The sequence below is a fragment of the Trachinotus anak genome, unplaced genomic scaffold, assembly GCF_046630095.1.
Source record: "Trachinotus anak isolate AG129_WGS33_773 ecotype Australia unplaced genomic scaffold, CSIRO_AGI_Tana_v1 ptg000024l, whole genome shotgun sequence".
NCBI lineage: Eukaryota > Metazoa > Chordata > Actinopteri > Carangiformes > Carangidae > Trachinotus > Trachinotus anak.
This window is the reverse complement of record NW_027273875.1, coordinates 1,175,071-1,194,857: the sequence shown is the minus strand read 5'-3', so window position 1 is coordinate 1,194,857 and position 19,787 is coordinate 1,175,071. Positions and strand designations below refer to the sequence as shown.

The 19,787-nt window shown below is 39.8% G+C and overlaps 1 protein-coding gene across 5 annotated transcripts in view; it reads right to left on the bottom strand.

The window, feature by feature from the left end:
• The window catches only part of LOC139608134 (glucocorticoid receptor), a 67,194-nt gene that overhangs the window by 23,538 nt on the left and 23,869 nt on the right, over positions 1 to 19,787 (bottom strand). For 4 of the 5 annotated variants that reach the window (XM_071461630.1, XM_071461628.1, XM_071461629.1 and 1 more), the window contains exon 3: positions 519 to 688. In XM_071461630.1, the coding sequence (XP_071317731.1) occupies positions 519 to 688 (170 nt within the window). Of the gene's footprint in view, positions 1 to 518; positions 689 to 14,747; positions 14,777 to 19,787 lie in introns of those variants that run through there. The other variant, XM_071461632.1, reaches the window with a different exon arrangement.

Sequence of the window (19,787 nt, the reverse complement as noted above, 5' to 3'; positions counted from 1 at the left end):
CAGGAAAAGCAAGAAAAGCGGTTGGTGGTGACATGCAATGTCAAGGACTAAGATTCAAACCCACAAAAATGCAACTAAATGATGTGTGTCTACTAAAGCTCAACAAAAACCTCTCTGTTCCACTCTGACCTTGAATTACGATACATGAATCTAATTTTCTTTGCTGCCTAAGAAAAGAGAAAAATAAGAGGTGTTTCACTCCTGTGCAACAGCTTCAAGAGCTGATCTTATGTAATCTTTGGGACAAAATGTAATGGATACTAACCATTGCTAAAAGGTGCACATGAACAAGGTTGCATTATAGAATAATTGACATGAATATGCAAATCTGATTATAACCTGGTGTAAATGCGGCCACGATTCATAGATTCAAAGGGAAAATGGTTTAAATAAAAACACATTTTTTGTTCACTTCTTAAACTTTGTCCTCACTATTTCCTCATAGTGATGTTGTCTAAATGAGTGAGTGAGTGAGTGAGTGACTGAGGGAGGGATGCAGAAAAGTCTGATCAACCAACCTTCCACGGCTCTCTTGAAGAAAACCTTGCAGCTGCCACAGGTCACGACCCCGTAGTGGCATCCTGAGGCCTCGTCCGAACACACCAAACAGATCTTATGGGTCTGCCCACTGGGCTTGGATTGGCCCGGCACTGCAGGACCGCTGCTCTCGCCTGTTCTGGGAGATGAGCTGGAATGCGTACAGAGACAGAGAGAGAGTGAGAGAAAATATGTGAATATTAATATGAAGACCTTTGTGCAAAATTCAAGTTCAGGTGCAAAGGGTTGGTTTATGGGTGCAGACAGCCCCAATGGCATGTTGTTATGATTTTAGGGGGCATGAAATCCATTGGAATACAGTGAAGTAATCAGTGAAGTCTTTTCCATTGACAATGTCTAAAAATTATTTGCAGACAAGGGCTTAAACATTTAGACCAATGGCAATATTACTTACAAAATGAAATTACATAACTACTGTGCATAATGTTGTATGAAATCACTGCTTCTAAGAAATTCAAACCGAAAAGCATTTAGTAATTTCTAGATATCCTATCTTTTGGGAAAAAGATACAAATAACTGGAACAACACAAAAGACACTTGCTAAAAAGTCTTTTCAGTAATACAGTGCAAAGTTACGAACCAAACTGTTTCACTATGACTTTAATAAGAACTGGTTTCAGTATGACTTCCTCAAATAAAGCTCTCTGACTTAAATGTTACGAAGTTGCTTTTTTATTCATCTTGATGAGCTCATGCTTGGTGAGTGAGCAGGTAGAGAGCTGAAGTGAAACCTGAACTTACAGTTGCTGTTCCAGAAGTAAGAGAAAAATCAAAACGTTTAAGATGCCACTGATATATAATTAATTTATAATTAAAACCCAGCCTTAGAACAGAGCCTTTCTCAACAGTATGTGTGTGTGTGTGTGTGTGTGTGTGTGTGTGTGTGTGTGTGTGTGTGTGTGTGTGTGTGTGTGTGTGTGGCTTGCTTTATATGTTTAGCAAACACCATTTCCCATAAGCCCAAATGTTCAGGGGCTAAATGTCATGGCAGAAGAGGCCGTTAGCGGGTTGAAAAATTTGTAAGAAGTTGAAAGACAGCAGAGATCACAACTACAAAGCTGAAAAAATGACTTTAGAAGAGAGTGTTGGTAAGTTTTATTGGTATGGATGAAACCAAGTTACAACGGCACAGGTACCCACATTGCTGCATTTGTTTTTTGTTCGTGGAAGCTGCAGTTGCCTCTGCCATGAGGGGGTTATGTTTTCACCTGCGTCTGTTTGTTGGTTTGTTTGTCTGTTTCTCAGCAGGATTATGCAAAAAGAACTGAACCAATTTCTACTAAACTTGGTAGCAAGATTTGTATTAGGCCAAGGAGAAACCCATTAAACTTTGAGGCAGATACACATAATTTACTATGAGCGTGTAATTTCTCCCCTGAAGTTTGGTGCATGTTGTTTGACAGTGGCCCTGGTGGAGGTATGTCCTATACTGAGTGCATTTTCCAGCTTTGTCTGTGATCACAAAGTAATTGTTAAAATGGTGACTGTTTCAGTGGATGCCAACTTGACTCAGATTATGAAAAGTAACACACTTCATTTTTTCTTTGAGATTGTATTGAGTTACTGAAGCTAGTGGAACAGAGGCTAGCCCAGATGCGACATCATGACTTAAGCTCTCTATAAGCTAAACCGAGGGAATCACTGTCACTGGTGACAGCTTTTCTGTGAAGTAACTAATCTCTAAATCTCACCTCCAGCCTCCAATTGTGTTACAATGCAAATTAAAGCCTTGTTTAAACCTCTTGAGAAACTTGCATGCACACACAGAGCCGTCATTATCCCCGACTGTCTATAATTAGACTTAAAGTAACTGAGACACCTGAAATGCAGCGTGAAGCCTCACTAGGCAGCAACACCAATTTGTCAGATGTATTGCAGGCAAAGTGCCAACATGTCGACTGAGAGTTTGTTAGGTTACAGGGGTGTGTGAGTGTGGCCAAATAGACTCCAGACTGACACTCCTGCGTAATCCATGACAGGAATTTGACGGCATTAGAAAGGCTTAAATATTTTCTCCCTGGTTTGTTTTAGCAGCACACTAGGTGGAATGTATACTGGTATTATGCAACAGAGTTGGCTTGCTAAGCTTGATAATGGCTTTACATTTAGGTCAATAGATATCTTAGCCCCATTGCTGATGCTGTATTCAACATATATTCCAAAGGTTGTTTTCTATCTGTTTTCTTTCTAAGGTTTCCAAGCTACAGAGCCATGTTTGCAAGACAAGAGTAGAGTGTGAAGAAAGTATATAAACGAAAGATGTTAGTGTCTATCACACACACCAGGAGCCACCCCCACCAGCACAGCCTAGCTTCACAGTGGCTGCTGCCTCATGGTCATTGGAAAGACAACACTTGCTTATGTAAACTGGACTGCGACCAAGGGGAGTAGAGGTGGTGGATCTTGGAAGACATCCATATCCAAAGTTTAGCCGTAGCTTAATAGCGAACTAGCCAAGATCATTCCCAACACACGCAGACAGGTTTGGCAGTTGCCTGGAAAAAAACAATATACGTTCACACTGTTTTGCAGATGGCACAAACACAGTGGGAAGGAAGAGCAGGGAGCTTGTTCCTAGAGTCAAATCCTGATTTATCTATTATTTTTAGTTTATCTTTTTTTAGGAAAAAAATGTACAATGACAATAAATAGAGGACCCAGATATAATGTGAACCCAATGTGAACCCAAATATAAATGTGGTCATAAATACACCAGGGCAAAAGTTTATTCAAATGCAAAATACACAACTGAACCTCAGACCTAGAAGGTCGCATGACTAGCACCTAAATGACTATGTATGGCTCATTCTGAAACTTATCCAACCCGCAACCTTTAACTGTGGCTCATCAGGTAGAGCGGGTCATCCCCTGATCAGAATGCCGGTGGTTCTATCCCTGGCTGCTCCTCTGCATGTAAAAGTGTCCTTGGGCAAGATACCGAACTGCATATTGCCCCTGATAGCTATGTGTGTGAATGTGGCATGTATTGTAAAATGCTTTGAGGGGTCGATAAGACCAGAAGTGATATATAAGTGCAGTCCTTTTACCATTTTAACAGTTTTAACTCTTTGCTGAGGATCGACAGCAACAAAAATATGACTTAAATCTGACACCAAAATCCTATATGCCAACCAAAATATTTACGCAACAGTCATTTTCACCTTGCTGCGCAACTGACACATACTGTAAAGTCAAATATATGATGCATCACTATAGACTACACAATGCAAGATTTGCAGTAATAATTACAGGATTTCACACAGTAATCACATGACTATGAAATAATCTAATCCAGCCCGACCTTATTATGACCTGTACACACTATGGCAACACTGGGTCTCTGCAAATTTTGGCGCATGCTTTCTAATATGTACCAGTCTTCACTTTGGATCGCCAGTCTGGTCGTAGTAGGGTATTTATAGAAACTGTCCTCTTTATGAGTAGGTTAAAAGGGGTGCAGTGTTATGTGCTCATCTTTCTGGCTCTCTCATTGCTTGTCAACTTAAAGCAGCTATGGTTGGATTTGAGTGAAGATCCTGTGAACACTAATTATCGGGCGTTGCTTGACCTGTGAGGGGTCTCTCAGGAATCCTCACACACCAAAAAAAAAAAAAAAAGACGGTGAAGAGGGAGATTGGATGACACCAACCAACCAAGTGAAGCAAAGTGTAGGCATTTACACAGCATTTTCTTTTGCATCAGCTGAGTTTTTATTATTGAGCTGTAACTGCACTGCAATATATTAAAAAAAACAACTCAAAAATACTTAATGTTGAAGGTTTTCTCAGCATTTTAATGAGCATTAGAGAGCTAAAAAAATGATGTTACATATTACACAATTCTATTCTATTTTATTGAAGCATGACTTAAAATGCTGGTAATGTAAAATGACCACAGGGTGGTGTGTGAATTAAACATTTATAACCCCCATGCCCCCACCCGCGCTAAATCACATGCTCCTCCTATTGCTCAGCCAACAAGCATGGCTCTAAGCCATGCAGCGCAGATTCATGCCTCATTAAGAATGCCTCCATGCTGGACTATAGCACAATAAACATGTGAACTTTCTCAGTCAGTCGCACAAACACACAGTAAAAAATAAAAATAAAAAATTACTTTGTGTGAGCTGATGAGCAAGAGAACATCTGAAACACATGCACACCGCAGACAGTGATTACCACACAAACAGAGAAAGTCTGGTGCACGTTTGCAGAAAAGCGGTAACAAAATAATCAAGAAAACACACCCACCCACACACCCACACACCCACCCACACACCCACACACACACACACACAGACACAGATACAGAAACACACACACACAAAACCACGAATGCTCTCAGGTGGGACTTGAGCAAAAGAAATGAATAAACAAACACACAGAAAAAAAGCAGGTTGCAGCTCATTGCCCTTTGCTGCTCTATCTTGGTCAACTTTGCCCCCAGCATGTGTTAACACAGTTACACTGCATGTGCAAGTATATTCCTGCACAGAATTCGCTGTACCAGTCAAGCACCTGGTCTTAAAAAAGGCAAACATAGCAAAAATCAGAGCAGGCTAGACAGTATTAACACACTGAGACATGCTGCCCGTCACTTCCCTCACTATTTTACTTTGGCATACACACATTTTTTTCTGTGTGTGAACACATGCTAACAATATGTGTCAATGCTAAGAAGCTGTGCAGAAATATCAGAGGACCTTGGCAACAAGACATGAAAATAAAAACACTAAATTAAACGTAAGCCTGCTGCAACAATCAGTATGTCCCTGCAGATCTCTGTTAAGAATGCACAATCCTCTCTGTGTCTACACAAACAGTTTTCTATATTTCTACAAAGTGTACAATGTACAGTAAATCAATTTTGACTTCTTTCCCCAGTTACTCAGATTTGAGTGAGACAGTGGAACATTGTTGAGTAATCCCAATAATCTTGACATTGATTTTTAATTAACTGCATGAAAATATCAACTGTTACTTTAAATTATGTCAGAATAAAATTAAACCAGAACACATATAGTTTATAACTTTTAAATAAATACATTATAATTTTATAATGTCATAAAATGACATGAGGAGGCGATGGAAAAGACAGATCAGCCCTAATGACACTCCACAACAAACAGTGTCCAAAGAGGGAGGAGGGAACTAGGCTGGCCTGCTTTGTCACTGGGGAGCTGTATACTAGTGACTACAGTGGGAACCAATGTGAGCATAATTTTTCCATCAAGATCAAAGCTTTTTTTGGGCTAATGTGTGGGAGTAGAGAAGTGGTTTCTTTCAGCGCAGAGAAGTAGAATATGAGAACATTGGCAGTGACACAGATATAGACACTGAGTGACGTGGCCACAATGTAGGATGAGTAGAATAAGTGTTGCTTCATACTTGCTTTGAATATTAAACTATGTGTAAGTATTGATTAAAAATGCTTGTAGATGTAATTTCTCTGGAAACTATGTGTAAAACAACTGGATGATGTTAAAATATTTTCCCCTTCCTTAATTTAGGTTTGCATTTTTGATGACAGACAAACAGCTGTTGTTTGGATGCTATTGGTTCTGGATATAATTTTCATTTCCTTTTAATTCCAGAAAGCACTGAGGAAGCCTGAGGGGGTAGAAATTAAAACTGAGATTTTATTGAATATTCCAAGCACATACACTGTATCTTTGCTGAAGTGCATTCACGTACATTTCTGCAAAAATGTTTATTTCCATCTTTGTGATTATGACATCCTCTACACTAAATGACGCCTCTGAATCTATAATGAATGCTCTGCCTACTCTCTGATAGTGAGTGGGTACTCTGAAAAGCTGTCCATTAGTGGACTGGCCTGTTTATTGGCACTGATCGTCCAATATGATTCAATTTCAGTTCACACAGTCCAGAACCAATTCATCTCAATTCAATTTGACTCAGTTTGATTTTTGATGATTCGGTTACGTCAGATTAATATCAATGGTGTGTGAAGCACTTCTCTGAATATATCCTGGAAACTTTCTTCTACATTCAACAAGTGAGCAACTGTTGTTTCCCTGAATATAAAGCTGTGTAAAAGGCACATAATAGGTTAAATTGTAAACACATTTCCCAGTTAGATAACTGCACAATGGAATGTAAAATGACAACTTGGCACACTTAGATTTTTTTAGGCCTGCATGTGTAAAACATCGGAGCCAGAATAATAATAAAAAAGAAAAAGAAACCTGCACCAGCTACAATGGCGTCATCATTATGCATATTTTAAAAAATAAATGATATCCCATACAGCATGCACATGGACTGTCAGTGGCACATGCTTCAACTGACACAGAAAGGGCAGAAACTGACAGTCTGCTCACTAATTCATCTGCAGTGTCTGTGTTGACAAGACCTCAGCCTGATATCTGCAGACAGCTGTTAGCTAGTGTTAGCTCCCCGGCAGGGACAGACTGAATGAAGCAGAATCCACACACTGTTCAGTCGACCTCCACAGTCTCACATCTCACAGCCAGAGATAATATCTCATCAACAAATACAAGCCCATAGCTTGGAGCTCAGTGTTTTGATTTTCAGTTTATTTACCCACCCCCCTCCCCCCAATCTCTCTCTTTCTCTCTCGCTTCTCTCCTTCTCCTTATGGGGCAGCCGTGATTGGCTGTTTATGTTAGCTCTCACCTACATATCTTTTCTAAACTAAAAAACTAAAATAATGCTTTTGTGGTTGTTGTAATAACTCCATTTCCACAAAGTACACATTTCACATATCATACAGTCACCCCTGCCTACACATAACATTTAACACAGATATACTCTATATGTCTACTGAGAAAAGATGCAAATGAAAAGATTGATCTTGGAATTTTAATAGGTGATATTGGATCATCCAAATAATAATAACATTTTGATTAACTTGAATTTAACTTTATTATTATTATTTTTTTTAATCCAGCCTTACTTTTGGAGACCCACAGAGAAGGGTCTGTAGGGCTGCACCTAACCGTTATATTCAATATCAATTAATCCGCTGATAATTGTCTTGATTAATCAATTAGTTGTTTTCTTTATAAAATGAGGCAAAAATATATAAATCAGATCCCAGTATCCCAGAGTCCAACATCCAAATGTCTTGTTTTGGCCAACCAACAGTCTGACACCCAAAGATATTGAGTTTAAAATAAAAAAGAAAACTGGAAGTGCTCACATTGAAAAATTACAATTATTAATTATAAAAATAGTTGCAGATAAATTTTCTGGCGATTGATGAATTGACTGAATGTTTGAGCTCTACTGTGATGACAGTTAGGTTTAAGTTAACAAACCCTTTGTAGCACATTTGTGGCAAAATGTCATTTGGTAAGACTGTGCAACCCTGAATGCATGCATCATCATTCCATTATGTAAAAAAAAAATATTTGGCCTTCCTGCCACTCAAATCATTATTGTGCAATTTCACAGTTTTACTGTACTTTTCTCTTCCCGCCTTTCGCTGCTCTCACTTCCTCTTTCCATCGCATCTGTCTCTCTCACCGTCCTCTCTCACTGCTCATTCCCCCTCTTCCTCCTTCCTCTTCCCCTCGCTACGCCTCATCTGCCAAGGTTATATAATACTCATATTACTGCTGCTGGGGCGGACTACACCCAGCCCCCACCACCCCCACCCCGCACTCGCCTCGCAGCCAATCGAGTGTCACTACTGGCAGGGAATATGGAGTATGGAGGAGGTCAGGCGAGTCATGGGATTATCCAACTCACCTACCCAGAGACAAGCGTACGCAGCATATATGTGTGTTTTCCATGTGTGTCATAGGACACACTTGCATGTGTGTGTGTGTTTGTGTGTGTATGTGTGTGCGTGTGTGTGTTGATTTGGTCTCTGAATTACTGAGTGGAGCCTTTGGTTGCTAGAGAGGAGCACAGTTATAAAGCTACCCTTGTTTCAGAAATCATCATGTGATTGTGTGATGGCTCCCTCTTTTCTTCTCTCTTTTTCTCCTGCTAAACTCCAGTCACCCCGCCACCCCCTCACCCCCCCCCCCCCCCACCCCCCTTCCTCACATCTGAATGTCTACATCTCCCACACATTGCTGTCACTTCAATCATTTTTTCACTGCATTAGCCCCCCCCCCCCCAAACATCATAACTTGAGCTTTATTCAGTTTTCTCCTGCGCTGTAGACAATGAGGCAAAAAAAAAAAAAAAAAAAGACAGCACTGTTTGTTCAAACTCTACGTTTACCTGACTAAGTCCTTGCCACCATGTGATTTATGGCTCTTGCCAAAAAGTGTTGCTGTAGAGCTGCAAAACCTGTTAATGAGGAGGTCAGGGTGGATGGATGAGTCCACAAATTGTATGACTCAGGCAGTGGAGATCGCTGTTCACATCTGTCTCCTACCAAGAGTAATCATTGCTTTCTTTCAACTAAGACTATCATCTTCCTTTATCCTGAGGGTGGTTCTGTGATTAAATATATTCACACCTTAACCACAGCGACAGCAGATCAGAAAACAACTGATAAACTGACAAAAAAAAGGCACCAGAACATACTCACTTTTTGTATCTTTTCTATGTATTACACATTTAGTCTATGTTGGCTGAGTAAAATTCCTCCATTACGTCGGCCTACATTCATTTCAATTTCATCCCAGTTTGCCCACAATAATTTACAAAGCAGATATAAATTAAGTCTTTTGTGAACTGTGTGCCGGGTCTTTTCGGGCTTGTGTGATAAGCAAAGGCCAAAGCAAGTGAGGTGAGTCAGGGCAGAGGAGAAGTGAAAGCTCAAAAAGGGAAAAACAAGTTTATAATTCAGGCTTTGACAGGACTTTGACTTCCTCTCACACGTGGAGTGACAGTTGATGTTTGTGTCATTCCACTTTTCTTCCCCACATTTTCTAATGTGTCTTTTTCTCTGTCTGTGCACAGATGCTCATAAAAAATCATTAGCAAAGCAGCCACGATGACATCTCATTAACAGTAATTTCCACTGTGACTGGCAGTGAACCAAGGGACTTTTAATTCAGATTCTGAAATAAATCAGTTACTGCCGTCTGCTCCGCCGCCTTCTCTTCATCAGACCCGAACACAGCTTCTCTCTCTTAAATATAACTAATGTGTAGATGGACTGTGTGCTTATAGCAACACAATGCAAAGCACCGCATTTACTTGACATGCGAATGTGAGAATCACAAATAAAGAGAGTGTGTGGCTGAGAAGTGATGAGGGATCCAATTTATGCCTCAATCTGGAGGCAGACAGGAACGACAAAGAATGAACCATTAAAACTGTGAGTGACCTCGCCTCAGGGCCACATTATAGTTCATCATCACTGTGTATTTTCTTTCAGTGGAATCACGTTGTGATGATCATTAAGATAACTGAGGATATTGTGATACACAATAGTGTTGTCGCAACAGATGATAACAAGTGTATTGTATTAAAAAACTGATAAAACAAGGTCATGAAACATGACAGGGAATATTTAAGGATTATTCAAAATCACACCTATTTTTATCTTGCTGTCTAATATGATGAAGACCAATGTGGTTATGTAACAACTGGATTTGCTCAGTTTTATAAAATAAAACTTATTACTGTGACTGATACTGTGCCAGCCTAATCCAACTTCACTTACACAGAGGGCCCATGAGAAGAGTGTGTGCAGACGAAGCAGCTCGGCCCAGAAAAGAACAGACCACATAAAAGAGACAATTGGCTGTAAAGTGTGTCAATAGGACAGAGAGTAAGACATTTTTCTATAACTTTGATGAACATGATGATACCTGGAACAGAGGAGAGTAATTGAAAGGATCTAAATGGGAAACAAAACGTCTACTGTTTCTCTCTGAGACGGTTACAGTTTAGGCCAGATGAGGTCACATGTTAAATCCCTGGAGCATAGCTATGCTATTGGAATGTGGCGCTTTACAGGAAATTGGGCCACATGGTGTAGACCAGAGGGAGCAGAATGAAGGGCAATGGCACAATTTTGTTAGTCTATCCCTGTTTAACTCAGCACGAGTTGTACGACACCATAATGTTCACCATGCATGTTTACCATGAAGTTTATCAAACCATCACACTGAAATCTGTATTTTCTGCAGTCCAAATGTATACAAGCCCTGCAGATATGTCAAGCTGTTGTCAAGAAGACTGTTATGAGCAAGCAGATTTTCTTGGGTTTAGGGTAACACCGAGCAGAACTCAAAAAAAGAAATGACTGATTTGCTACAGAACGGCTACAATTAGAACTGAAATGATTCGTTGTTTAATCACATGGCTGATGAACAGAAACTTAATCGATCATCGATGAAAGTAATTTTCTTTCAAAGTTCCCTTCTCAAATGTAAACATTTGCTTGTTTTTTCAGCCTTTTATGATATTAAAATACATGTCTTTGACTTTTTTTTAGTTGTAACAATAACTGCCACCAATCATCAATCCATTACTGATTATGAAATTAATTATTATTTATTAGTTAACTGATTATCTAACTCAAAGGGTACATAAAATGTAAAATGTAAACTAAATTCAATTCAATTAAAACTGTATTTTTCCCCATATGATCTTAAGTATATTACAACAGTGTTACTGTTAAGTGTACTTATCAGAATATTAAGATTGGAGGGACTCGACTGACCCACCCTGCTAAAGTGGGTGGGAACCCTTATCCACGACCTGCCTGAGAGGGTGTTTCTAACACTGCTTTAATAAAACCTGTGTGTGTGTTGTGTACAGCCTAACCTCAGAACAAGAAAGTGTGTGTGTGTGTGTGTGCGTGTGTGTGTGTGTGTGTGGAGCAGGGAACCTTCAATTGCTCCCTGCAGATTCGATTTGCTGCTGACACATTGTGTGTCTTAAATCAGATAGATGGCCAGGGCTGGAGGACACACCGCGCCCATTTCCCCTGGTGCCCTTATGCAATTAGCTTTCATTTAGCACCTTAATGCTTTGGCCCACCACAAATTACCCACAAGAAAGTCTCCTCTCCCCCTTTCACCCACTCTCTCTCTGTCTCTTCCTCTTTCTCATTCACACCAGCAAGCTGACAGAAAAGACCACTTTCCTCTCGCTCTAGTTTGTGATTTATCACCATAAATATCACTAATATCACTATTAAGGGCTTAAAAATAGCAATATAATTATGTTATCTCAACGGTATTCAAAAGGGGAACTGTGCCAATGCATCTGTCAGCTTGCATTGTCACTTTCCTTTTTTGTTGCTGTGAACAAGCAGCAGTGACTTGCAGCATGTGCTTGCGAGCCTAAATCAGTTACATAACAGAAAGCTTGCAGCAACATAAATATTTATCTAGACCATAAACATGGAAATCATAGTGATCTATACATGTAGTCTAACAGTTTCAAAATCTCATTGCAAAAGAAGAAATAAGAATTTTGAAATGAAAAGCTCATTCTTTGTAAGGTTTTATATTGTGCTTAAGTGCAGTACTTTGCTATATATGCATTCCATTCTTTGAAACATGTAAATATAACAGTGGAAAAGACAGAAATGTATAAATACTTTTATATCTGCCATCTGGGTTAAATAAAGAAAAAGGGAGTGGTGTGGTGTACTGTGGTGCGGTGCGGTGACGGGGAAAAAAGAAAATCCACAATTCTTTCCACTGTTTGGCCTGAATTTACTGGACCTCAACACATTAAAGGCTTAAACATACAACACAGCAGAGAAGAGAGTGCTAGGGGTTAACCAAGTGTTGAATGTCATCCCACAATACACCACCCACAGGAGAAGCTGAAATTCGATATTTGCACCTACTATCACCTCGAGGTCTGGCCTAACACATCTTAAGGAAATGGAGAAAGAGATTACAACCAGCAAACATTACTGGCCGCTGCCATGGAGTGAGCGGATGCCATTGACTCTAATCATTCAATTGGTATTATATTACTGCCCGCTAGCAACTGGTGGATAGAACCGGGTCTGACCTCAACCAAAGCATGTCAGTTTTGAATTGATCTTTTTTTTCCCTCTGTGCCGTATCTCTGTTAGGATTATACACTTAAACACTGTTACATCCCTGGGATTTCAATTGGGGTCAGTGTGTGGGCAAGCCATTTCATTTTCGTTCACTGAAACAATGACTAAGCAACTTTACCACGAGGCAACGTGCAGCCCTGAAAGTAGGCTGTCAGAGATGGCAGGTTGGCTGAGCCTAACCCCTCTGTCGTCGGTATTGTGGTCTCAGCCACCGACGGGCTGAGTGGTGGCGGAAAGCAGGTCACACATGCAGGCAGGCAGGCAAGCAGAGACAGGAATGCAGAAAAGATGTCCACAGCGGCAGCAGCAGACGAGAGTGGTGACGGCTCAGGCTGACTAATGAAGGGTTAAATCTGCATACGCCCACCACCTCCGTCTGCAAAAAGACTAATGAAGTTGAAAATGCAAAATGAATGCTGCTGACAAACAGTGAGGCAGCAATGAGAGCACAGGAGGCCGGCACTTCGCTGTGGTTGCTCGGGGCGGTGTGCAGGACTGGGTATTGAGAAACAGGAACAGGTTCAATATTTACAAGAACCTTTTGAATTACAGTTGTTCTACATTGCTGGTAAGACATGCATCGATGCTACTGCGAAATGTAATGACTCTGCCAAACTAGTTTCATGTTACAGAGAAGTCTGTCTAAGATGACAAAGCATTTACTGCAGCATTGACAGCCTTTAAACCACAAAGGATTGCAAAATACCTTGTCATTAATGATAACAGTTCATGGCAGACTAACTCTACTGAAAAATAAGGATGAGAAACAGGGCTCAGTAATAACTACAATATGCAAAATTGAAAGAATTAAATCAGAATCTAAACAATTTCAAACTCCTAGCCCTGTTGTGATAAACAGGCAAGAACTCTCCTGACAGCAGATAGGGACTGGTGTTTCTCTAGTACTTTGATTTATACCTTATCATTCGCAGCTGGTTGTCAGCTACATCATCAAATGAAGTTTCAGCCAGAGTATGCAGGAGTCTGCAGTCTGAAATGTAGTTGAAAGTGCAGACTGATTGAGAGGTCTCCTACAATGATGCATTCATATGGAACTGTGCATTGGAAAAATGAATTCCTTCTTAGTGCGTCCTTCCTAACAGGTTATCAAATGTCAACATGGAAATGCACCTGTTTTTGCAGCTAGCTCTAAGTGCTGACTTACTGTATTTATAAGCATATTCACATACAGTATACAGTACATACTTGGCTTGTTAGTTCATGCAAGCAGCTGTGTTGTTACCACATATAGCTCACAGCAGACTGCAAACTCTACATGGAAGTGCTGCTTTTCTAACATTTTGCTTCACACACATAAAACTCTGTTTTTCTTATGAGCATTTAAGTTATAAGTCAACATGCAGCTTTTGTGCACCCAAGTGTAGAGGCAAAGGCATCACATCACACTGAATTTAAGATATAAAGCAAACATGATCTTCCTGAAATGCAGCACATTAACTCTCTGTGTTGTTTCTTCTGGACATCACTTGTTCATTTTGTCAGTAAACATGGCCGACATGAGACTGACTAGAGCTTGTCAATTGACGTTAATTCCTAACTTTGGCAGCATTTGGGCTTTCCAAAAAAGCACTGCTGCAGTGTGTTAACGACAGAGGTGGTGTTTGGTTCTGTGGTTTCTAACACCTCAAAGTCCATAAGCACCATGATGTCTTCCTTTATTTACCCTTACAGCAGACATTCCTAGCATGGAAACCAAGAAACAACTTTGTGAGCTGATAGCAAACCCAGGACTATAATATTAATGATACAAAGTCAGTTAACAACAACAAATTGATTGACAAAAAAAAAAGCATAACAAAACATTCTTCATAATCAAAATCCTGAAAGTGACACAGTCATTGTTTAGTTTACCTTCCTCAGGAAACCCTGTGTCTTAATGACTAATCAGTTTTTTTTGTTTTGTTTTGTTTGACTGCAACAGACTTATTTATAGCTGACAGTAATATAGGCCCAAGTGGCTGAGTAGTCAAACCATAAGGCGACAGGGCCAAAACTAAACAGCACTGCACAGCTCATGAAGCCTGTAGGCAAAGCTGTGCGTCAGAATTAACCGCCGCTCTAATGAAACAGAGAAATGTGGTCGAAAAAGGATAAGGTCAGGCCTAGGAAAAACACACACACACACACACACACACACACACACACACACACACACACACACACACACACACACACACACACACACCTGTGGTGGCTCATCTTCTAAAATGATATAACTGGTCCTGAACAAAAAAAGCATGCAAATGAATGTGTATGTGATCTGATTTCACCTCAGCCCAAAGCATACAGCAAACAGTGCAGTCTGGTGCATTACAACCAAGCTCAGTTAAATATTTATCAGTTATTAGAAAACTGAAGCAATGTTTGTTTTGAACAGCTGTCAAAGTGCCTGTGAAGAAGATGAAGCGAGGACCAAGTGAGATTTTCTTGGCCTAAATTAAACTCAGTATAAACCAGTAGTGTTCTTTATGATACGACTGCAGACCTCATAAGAAAAGAGAAAAAGTTTCAGAGAATGTAATCATAAAATATGTATACATACACATACATACATATATACATATATACATATATATATATATATATATATATATATATATATATATATATATATATACACACACACACACATATGCATACACACAGAAATACAGCAGTCTAATAAAAAAATATCTCCATATTTTTGTAAAATAATGACATTTTTATGTGTTCTGAGTTTGATTCCAGCTGCCTGGAGCCCCGGGGGGTTTACTCTTCTGCCATGTTTCTGTGGGTGAAATCAAAGAGACACAGCAGACTTTTACCCTGAGTCCATAAGGGCACAGAGCTACTTTTATTTGGCTACCCTGGTTTTAATGCCCTCTCTCCCTCTTGCTTTCACACACACACACACACACACACACACACACACACACACACACACACACACACACACATGCACACAGACAAGCATACGATGAAAGAGGCCAATCATTAACCCAGAGAAGTACGCTAAATATCCCTTCATAAGGCCTCTTATCCATTCCTCCCCGAGGTGAGATGATACGAGGGGAAAGATGTGAGGCGTGATCCGAGGAGAGGAGAGAAAGTGAGAGGAGATCTCAGCTGAAAAGCAGAGAGGAGATAAGAGGGAAAGAGTACTGAGACAGTGAAAAGAAAATGTGCCTTCTAAGATAAGATTAGATAAATAAATTAGGGAGAAAAGCACCAGATTGCACACATTTTTTCCCAGATTTCAAAACTCAGATTTCACAAACAGCGCCCACTGTTATGACCTTATTCAAAGGCAGCAAGCGAGTGATGATGGGAAACAGAGAGGAGCAAGAGGAGGAGATGGAGGAGAAGAAAAGGAAATCTAAATGGAGATTTCAAAAGAGGCCACTGTGACAGCCTGTGATAAGAGGGTAGTTTGGTGGATTCTGGCTTTGAGCCTGGATCAGTGAAGTAGCAAGAGACCTTAACAGCAAGTTCACCACCCACCATCCCCAACATTTTAGTTGCATATGAGAAGGCCTCAGTATCCTTTCAGTTTCATTGATTCTGATTCTGATTATGCTCATCAGATCCGGCTGTTATTGAATCTTGTTCCAATAAGAAGAAACATTCACCCAATCATAGTTTACCACGTAGATTATAACATTATTTACTCATTATTTACATTATTTACTTATTGTCAGCTGTTTCTGATGTGCTACGACACAATTCAACTCAGTTCAATTTTATTTGTATAGTGCCAAAACATAATATACATTATCTCAAGGCACTTTACAGGGTGAGGTCGAGACCCTAGAGTAAAACCCAACATTTCCCACAAAGAGCAAGCACAGGAAAATATCACGAAGTCCATGGATGTTGTTGTGAATGAGTAGATACTCAGGAGGCTCAACTGTCACAATGAGATGTAATGCCTTCACCTCTGATCTTGCCACTGCTCAATGACATTCATTCACTTTCTTCTTGCTCACCTCTCCCTCTTGGCTAAAGGGAAAACAGTTGGAGGTAGAGATGTGCTCTCTGTAATCATACACTAGACAATATCACAACAATTTGTAGACATGTAAACAGTCTCTTCTTACATGCTGTGTTGACATACTGTGTAACAAATGATTGTTCCAATAAAGTAAAATTAATTTTGGCTCTGCTTATGAGTTCCTACATATCTGCAAGTAAATACGTAGCTATGTGCCAGGACCTGTCTACGTGACTACATCACGCATCAATGCAACAGCATGTCCATTTGTTTAGATTCAAGCTAGCACACACAGCATCAGGTGAGGGGAGAGCCCAGTGCAGCATCGGGTGAGTAATAGCAGAGTAAGTGTGTGCAGCTCCAAAGTAAAAAATGTAGTCAATCCAATCAACTTCATAAAAAAGTGAGTTAGCCTAGCATACATGGCTTACGTCACAACGTGACCTTTGGTAATGGTCAAAAGTGTGGCTTCACTTCAGAAAAGAAAATGACAGTAAGACAAAGTGTAAAGCACGGCGCTGATCTGAAAGACTGTGCAGTGTTTGAAGCCTTACTGCTGCTGCCGCAGTGTAACATACAGCACAGCTACTGCGCATCAGTCCGGGCACAATTCACCTTTGCTTCAATGAGAGTAGCTTGACATTTACGCTCATGTTTTGCTTGCTGGAGTGGATTTACTTTGCATTACGATTTTATTGTGTGATTCTTGGCTAGCATTGCTTTTTCCCCTAAATACTTGCCAGAGCATTATTTTCTTCTTCAGATACCTTGATTCAAGATAATCCCTTTGATATTTGCTTGTTTTGACTGTTAAAATTACCTCTGGACAAGGTGTTTATTTGTTGGTAGTGGGGGCAGTAATAAAAGATGCATGTGTTTGTAACCAGAACACAAAAGTGAAATACTAGCGGTTAGTTTCATAACTGCTCTTGATAAATATTTTTTAATACACATCTATGGATCATATTTTTTTTATTGTTGTAAATAATATTTACTTTGCGAATGTTCAGTTAACACATAAGAATAAAGATATATATATACACACCATTTGGAATTGAAATGGGGAACCTGAATCAATAAAATTCATACAGTTCTTGGGAATTTGGTTTTTGATCCTCAACCGTACAGTCTGGGGGAAGGAAGATGTCAGCTTTCATTCAGGTGAACTTATTGACTGATATTAAGAAGAACATGGAGGGATAAAGAGCTTGATGGTGGTGATTCAGTTGGCCCCGTTCCTATTACTGTAATCCGAACAACCACAGATAGCAGCAACAACAAGTTCACAGCATGTAGGGGGAAATTACCTGTGCCTCAGTCAACAGTGCTCAAAATAGTGCATGTTTGCTGGAACAGAATAAACACAATTGGTTTGATATTAGATTTCCAAAGGTTGGCTAGTGACAAGAGATTTTTTAAGTTATTATTACTAGAGAGGACAAAGCTAACATAAATGAAGCCATATGTATTAAGTTTTGTTCAAAAATGCAGAGCACAGACAGGTAACTTCGAAAATAATGTAAAAAGGAAATATTAGTTACACGTGATCAACACTGAATCCCCGCAAATGTCCTCCTGCCAGCCCAGCAACTGAAAAAAAAATCAGCATCCGCAGCATTGATTTAATGGAGGTAAACAAAACCATTAGTGGTAAAAGTAGCATTTTTAAGCATGGGTCAACATTAATGGACCAACCACAACAAAGCACAGACACCACAAAGGAGTGCCTCTGAGGTGTGTTCGAGAGAGCACATTTGTACTAATTCAACACTTATATACACACAAACACACAAACACACACACACACACTCCTGATAGCTTTCCATGCTAAACTCCCCAGGTGCTCCAGCTAGCTGAGATCACTGTTCGTCTGAGTTTCCCATTTCTGTGCTCTGTGAACAGCCAAGCAAAGATCTTTTAAGGACAGACCTCCTACTCCCCACTCCACCACCACACTCTACTGTATCTGAGAAATGCTTGGAATACTGACAAGCACCAGGTTAGCATTTTTTTATTCTTTTTTCCATTTGACTGTACACTTTAACGGATAACAGGTGGGACGAAAGTTAAGACCTTTTTTTCTTCTTTTAAACTGCACTTTATTTTTTGATGTCAAATGACCTCAGTGAGCGCCAGTGGGTGTTGCGTCAGATTGCTTTTCCAGTGTTTTCTGTAATGATAATATCACTAAATAGACCACAGAGCAGGCACACAGCAATATAAAGGGCATACAAGTAATGTAACCCATATGAAGTCTGAAAAAGGGACCAGACAAGATCCTAACCTTAACTGAGATACATCTGAGACCGTGTATGTCTAATAACTTTATTAAGTCTGGCAAGATAATCTGACAAAGTGGAAACATGACCCAAATCACCCAAACCCAAACCCTTTCATTTACAAACGAAAGCCTACAAATTAGACTTATCTGCTAACAGCGGGAACTCAAAGGTTCAAGGAGTGACTCACAAAGAGTCATCTTTGATGATATGGAGGTGTTAAGATCAGGCTGCTGATAAAATGCAAATTTCTAGTTCTATGTGTGTAATTCTGACATTTTAATTTCTAAAATTTCATCAGTCTGAGTTAGGGCGGTGTGACTATCAACCTGCGCAGATCCATTTACTGGCAACAGCGTTAACAACAATGAGACAGGAGAGGAATAAAAATAACTGATTCCCATCTTTTTCAGCTCGTGAAAAAAAATTCTTACCTGTGCTCTTTTCTATGCCATTAACTCTGTCCATCACAGCTGCACAGGGATCAAAAAAGATGTTTTAAAAGCTATACAGTAAAAGAGGCAATGGTATGTGACTAAGTGTGATACTATTTCAGGTTTGAGTCAACAGTTTCACAGTAAGTCACTAATTTATATGTGTAATAGAGTTCGTGCTATGATGCAGCTTTAAGTGCATTGCAACAATTATTAATATATGTTAAGATATGTCATTTACACAGCCTTGTTGTTGCAAGGAAATGGTTGTCTGTTATTGAAATTCTATCTCTGGTGATGAAATCTGGAAAAGAACCATTTCACTCCATGTGTGGAGGTTATCAGTTATCAACTGTCAATGTCGAGCAAGTGTCTGTTATTTCTCGTGGTCTTCAAATGTTCGCAGCTGCCAGCTACTTCTCATATTTCGCCTGTTACAGATAAGAGATGTCTCCTTTTACATTACTTGGCGGACTAATCTGCCAAAAAAATGTTCTTCCTCGAAAGGAAAATCAAAGCCAGGTTGATTTCTTTAACACAGG